The sequence below is a fragment of the Eurytemora carolleeae genome, unplaced genomic scaffold (genome assembly GCF_000591075.1).
Source record: "Eurytemora carolleeae unplaced genomic scaffold, Eaff_2.0 scaffold2785, whole genome shotgun sequence".
In the NCBI taxonomy this organism is placed as follows: domain Eukaryota; kingdom Metazoa; phylum Arthropoda; class Copepoda; order Calanoida; family Temoridae; genus Eurytemora; species Eurytemora carolleeae.
Window position 1 is genome coordinate 1 of NW_019398672.1, and position 5,668 is coordinate 5,668.

Here is a 5,668-nt window from a genome sequence, read left to right on the forward strand (position 1 = left end):
CAGGGGTGACAAGCAGACTTTACACACGCAGCATGGCTCGCGTAACAGCCCATCTCTACCTGCAATGAGGAACATGATGCTACGGCAAACTGCTTGTGCTCGCATGTCCTCGTCACAAACCTAAAAATGTTTGCCTAGGTTTAGAACAACTTTGTAATTTCAGAATTATTTTATTTCGGATTTTTATTAATTCTAAAATATGAGATGTAATTAATGCAATTGTATATTTAGATGTATAATGTTTGTCATATGTTTTTAAATCCTAAATGGGTTTCCTATAAATACGCGTCTTCGTTATTGTAAGTGATTATAAGTGCGTCCTTATTAGAATGTATGTCATTATTATAAGTGTGTCCTCATTATAAGTGTGTCCTCATTACGAGTACGTCCTTAATATAAGATCATCCTGATATATTCGCTCTCCTATTCGGGAAATACAAAATAAAATGCGTAATTTAGAAACTATGCAGTCCTTTGAAAATAAAATGCGTAATTTAGAAACTATCCAGTCCNAAGAAACTATCCAGTCCCTTGAAAATAAAATGCGTAATTAAGAAACTATCCAGTCCTTTGAAAATGCTTTTGTGAGGATTGGGAGATTAATTAAATCTTTGAAGTGACCTACTCTAATAAATTTTGAAAAAGTCATGGAATCATGAATATTAATTCCCTACAGTCGTCTTTGAAGTATTTTCCTTTGTAGGTAATTCTGTATTTATTGAGTTTAATACTGTGTAAGCAAGAATAGAAACTTTTAAACCTTCTTAATTGGAACAGACTTTCTTTAAAACTTTCAATATCCTTAAAGGGACCCTAGACGTTATTTCAAGTAATGATCCTACATGACATATCCGATTAACAATAGTACCCTTTAATCCTTTTTTAAGAAACAATGAGGAAGATATTGTCGTTTTCAGATCTTAAAACATTTTGACAATATACCCTTCATGGTCACGTGGCATGGTACTTTTCTGAAGAACCCCAAAATAATATTTGTTTCTGAGGACATCTCAAACAACCTTCTTAAGAGAAAGTTGAGAGAGTTGTGAATCGAACATGCCACTTTACAAATGGAGGATTGCATGAAAAGATGTCTACAGTTCCTGTAAACTTAATAAAATATCATATTTTGTTGAAAATACAACCATCTATTTCCAATTCTCCTTTATTCTATGAAATTTCGCCAATCATGGTTCTTAAAACTTGGCAAAAGAAGTTTTAAAGATATAAAAGTTGTATTAAAGCTTTACTAAGTTTTTCTAACGTTGAAATTAAGAAATAGTCTTGCTATGTTAAATTTTAAACTCACATTGAACTAGAAAACTTCATATATTTCAACAATTTTGTCAATTTGTGCCTTTTCACCTGTTTAGGCTTTAACCTTTAATAGTACTTTTATATATTTGGCGAAGTAGAAGGCATTAACATATTTATTAAAAACCACACAAGCGCGCACGTCCCACGGTCATGGGGGTGTGCATCATACAGTCATGACCAGAAAACTGTGGAAAGGAAGACGACATTATAGCATTTCTGAATAAAATGTATTTAAACCCTTTTTTGTGATAATTCTAATAAATTATATCACTATATAGTTTAAAGTATACTATCAGTCGTAATCAGACAATGCACACAACTTAACAATTAACAATTGTAACTTCTACCAATATTTTTTGAAAAAGTGATTTTTTTAGCATCTATTGACGTTTTAAAGGAACCAATGTACGCTTATGGCGCACGGATTTTTTTTAAATTAAACTTACTGAATCTAATAAAATAAATTATTAAAGACTTTAGAAATAAAAAGATACGCTTTATTAGAGATTTTTGAAAAAATGTTATATACAAACCTCTGCCGCAGCCCACTCTATTAACGTATTGCTGGGCAAGAATTCATAAACACCGAGCAGATTCATTAACCACTAAACAGTAAACAGAAACAGATTAATTAATTATTCATTAACCACTAAACAGTAAACAGAAACAGATTAATTAATTATTCATTAACCACTAAACAGTAAACAGAAACAGATTAATTCATTATTCATTAACCACTAAACAGTAAACAGAAACAGATTAATTCATTATTCATTAATCACTAAACAGTAAACAGAAACAGATTAATAAATTATTCATTAATCACTAAACAGTAAACAGAAACAAATTAATCAAGTATTCAATAACCATTAACCACTAAACAGTAAACAGAAACAGATTAATTCATTATTAATTATAACCACTAAACAGTAAACAGAAACAGATTAATTCATTATTATTTATAACCACTAAAAAATAAACAGAAACAGATTAATTCATTATTAATTATAACCACTAAACAGTAAACAGAAACAGATTAATTCATTATTCATTAACCACTATAAACAGAAACAGATTAATCAATTATTCATTATAATCACTAAACAGTAAACAAAAACAGATTAATAAATTATTCATTAATCACTAAACAGTAAACAGAAACAGATTAATCAATTATTCAATAACCATTAAACAGTAAACAGAAACAGATTAATTCATTATTCATTAACCACCTAACAATCAACAGAAACAGATTAATTCATTTTTCATTAACCACTAAACAGTAAACAGATACAGATTAATTCATTAATCATTAACCACTGAACAGTAAACAGACACAGTTTAATTACTTTTTAAAAAATTCATAAAATATTAATTTGATAAACATAATCTAATTTACAGAAGCAGTAAACAGAAACAGATAAATTCATTATTAATAAACTACTGAGCAGAAAACAGAAACAGATCAATTAATTATTCATCAACCACTTAAAAGAAACAGATTTAATCATAATTCATCCATCAACCACTTTATAAAGGATTTTTTAAAAACACAAATCAAAGCCATGCCCAACTATGGCATTTACACTTGTCCTTAAATTTCAAAAAATAATCAATTTAACAAAATATCTGTTACCTGAATATCATCTACATATCTAGAGAGAAGTGCAAATATTGGACTGCTTAGATGAGGAATAACTGTATGGGGACCGTATCCAACCATCAACTTCGTTGCATTGCCTCAAATCGTATATCAAAATATTTATTATATTTAAAGAGAGTGTTCGCATCAGTCGATAAAGGAGGTTTAGAACAAATTATTAAATTATAAAAAAAAATTGGGTTTGAAACCGATTAATGTTTCTTTAAAATATTTTTAAAACCTTATTAGAGGTCCAAAAAATACAGGGGGGAAACTTTAAACTCAAAGTAGTTCTAAAAAATACAGAGGGGAAACTTTAAACTCAAAGTAGTTCCAAAAAATACAGAGGGGAAACTTTAAACTCAAAGTAGTTCCAAAAAATACAGAGGGGAAACTTTAAACTCAAAGTAGTTCCAAAAAATACAGGGGGGAAACTTTAAACTCAAAGTAGTTCCAAAAAAAAAAAAAAAATTTCGTGTAAAAAGAGTGGGCCAGTAAAATTCTAACTAATTTTAAAAAATTGAAAAGAATAGTTAGAAGTAGTTCAACTTGGTACAGGTAGTTCAACTAGTCCTGCTGACCTGAACAATTCAAGTTGAACTCCCATTATTATAACTAGTCTCGCCTAATTCAATTAACTTTTTTTTCATAAATTCCCAACTAAGAATGCATTTTTATTGTTAAATGAATATTTACCGATCCAAGAATGATAATTGCAAGCAGTGTAGTAGGATATAGTTCCCATGCTATGCCCAATATAATAGAAACTAGACTGTTCTGTCCGAGCCATCATATGCTTTAACATGGTAGGCAGGTCGTATCTAGAATACCAGATCTTAGAGGGCCCATAATACAAGGACGACTGTTAAACTTAGAAGTTGTAATTTTGAAAAGATTAATGAACATGAAACACAGTAATGTGCAGTGATTCTTACCCATTTTTTGTAACCTATTATCGAAATCAAATAGATTGACAACCTTTTTGATCAAAACTATGTATTAGAATTCCGAACTGGGAAAAATAATCAAATAAACACAAGAATGTTTAAATGTCGTCTTCATATTGTATAGTTCTCACTATAGCATGTCATTTTTCTTTATTGAACTGTAAAAAGGCTGGTCACTTTTAATTTTCATCGGATCCAAGGATTCTGAAAAAATAACAACAGATCCTTTTCACTTCCCCGAAGTGATACTAAAACAACTTAGGACACTAATCAATCCATTTTAGGGATACTAGATAGAGAATCCTCCAATATAATTAATTTCCCTCCAGTTGCCTCCAATTTCCAGTTCTTTCAAAACTTCCGGTTTTACAAATTTTACAGTTTTTATGAGTTTATTTTGATCATTTAGGATTACCAATATCAAGCAAAAAATAGACTTACCTTGCCATTTCGTCCCAGCTGAAGGTCCAATATTCTTTTCTGGATAATTTACTGTTAACATGTTCATGACTGTAGCTATTCCCTCTAAACACAGGTTTATAGTAGTAAATATGAAGATGTTAAAAAGAGCTGTCAATGTAACTTCAAGTAAACTCCGTTTAAAAACTACCGTATTTACAGGCCGTATCTTTTTGAACGTTGTATAGTTCCTTTAATGCATAAAAATTTTTAAAAAATTTTATTTTTTACCTGAAGTTTCCCATCCAGACATCATATCCTGCATCAGAGAGATGGAAGGCAAACCCAAATCCTGAAATTAAGAATTATATCAATTTTTAAAATCTATTTTTCTTAATTAGTCATTCAATGTAATTGCATTAAAGGGAGTGACCGGTAATGTATGGTAGTTGAACTGAGAATGTAGTATTGTGGAGAAATTTTTCACGATTCGTTTGAGACATATTAAACGTTTTAATGATTTATAAATACTGAGTTCGAGTCGATGTTCAAAATCATCCATTTGGGTGGTTACGTTTTTAGAATCGTTTTTTTTTATTATTTGATAGTGACGTCAATTAAATCAATGTTAGAATTAATAATTTCTTTTTTATCATTATATTGAATTTCTTATTCTTTATGAATTTATTCGCAGATTTCTTCAAATTCTTCAAATGTCGTCTTTTCAATAAAAATTTCAGGAAATCTACAGATAATGTTTGTGAACAATGAGACATTACAGAACCCAATAACTGAATAAGATTACTAATTTTCGAGGATAATAGCTAATTTCATTTTCTTAACCTGTTCCTAAACCACTAATTAGTTTACTGAAGAAATTTTACTACATTTTTCGTCATCGTTATTAAATAATTTTTTTTAAACTGATTGTCAAAATCTTCCCTCAAAAATTATCAATATCTGAGGATTTTAAAGATTGAATTTGCGCTCTTGCAGAATAAATATGCATCGTAAAAACGTATCATAGTTCTCAAATGATTCCTAAAAAATTTCTCCACTATACTTCTCAGTTAAACTACTATCATATAGGATAACTGGTCCATGATCACCCAATCATATAGACTACCTGGTCCCATGATCACCCAATCATATAGAATACCTGGTCCATGATCACCCAATTATATAGAGTACATGGTCCCATGATCACCCAATCATATAGAATACATGGTCCCATGATCATCCAATCATATAGAATACATGGTCCCATGATCACCCAATCATATAGAATACCTGGTCCCATGATCACTCAATCATATAGAATACCTGGTCCCATGATCACCCAATCATATAGAATACCTGGTCC

The 5,668-nt window shown here is 30.0% G+C and overlaps 1 protein-coding gene across 1 annotated transcript; it reads right to left on the reverse strand.

Moving 5' to 3' along the window:
• Positions 1–23: 23 nt before the first annotated feature.
• Positions 24–5,651, reverse strand: LOC111717581 (lipase 3; the record flags this gene model as incomplete). Its single annotated transcript, XM_023493081.1, is given in 7 exon segments — positions 24–120; positions 1,851–1,922; positions 2,954–3,057; positions 3,656–3,780; positions 4,348–4,431; positions 4,597–4,657; positions 5,629–5,651. Coding segments are annotated over 7 exon segments (566 nt in total), but the record flags the coding sequence as incomplete, so codon positions are not given.
• Positions 5,652–5,668: the final 17 nt, after the last annotated feature.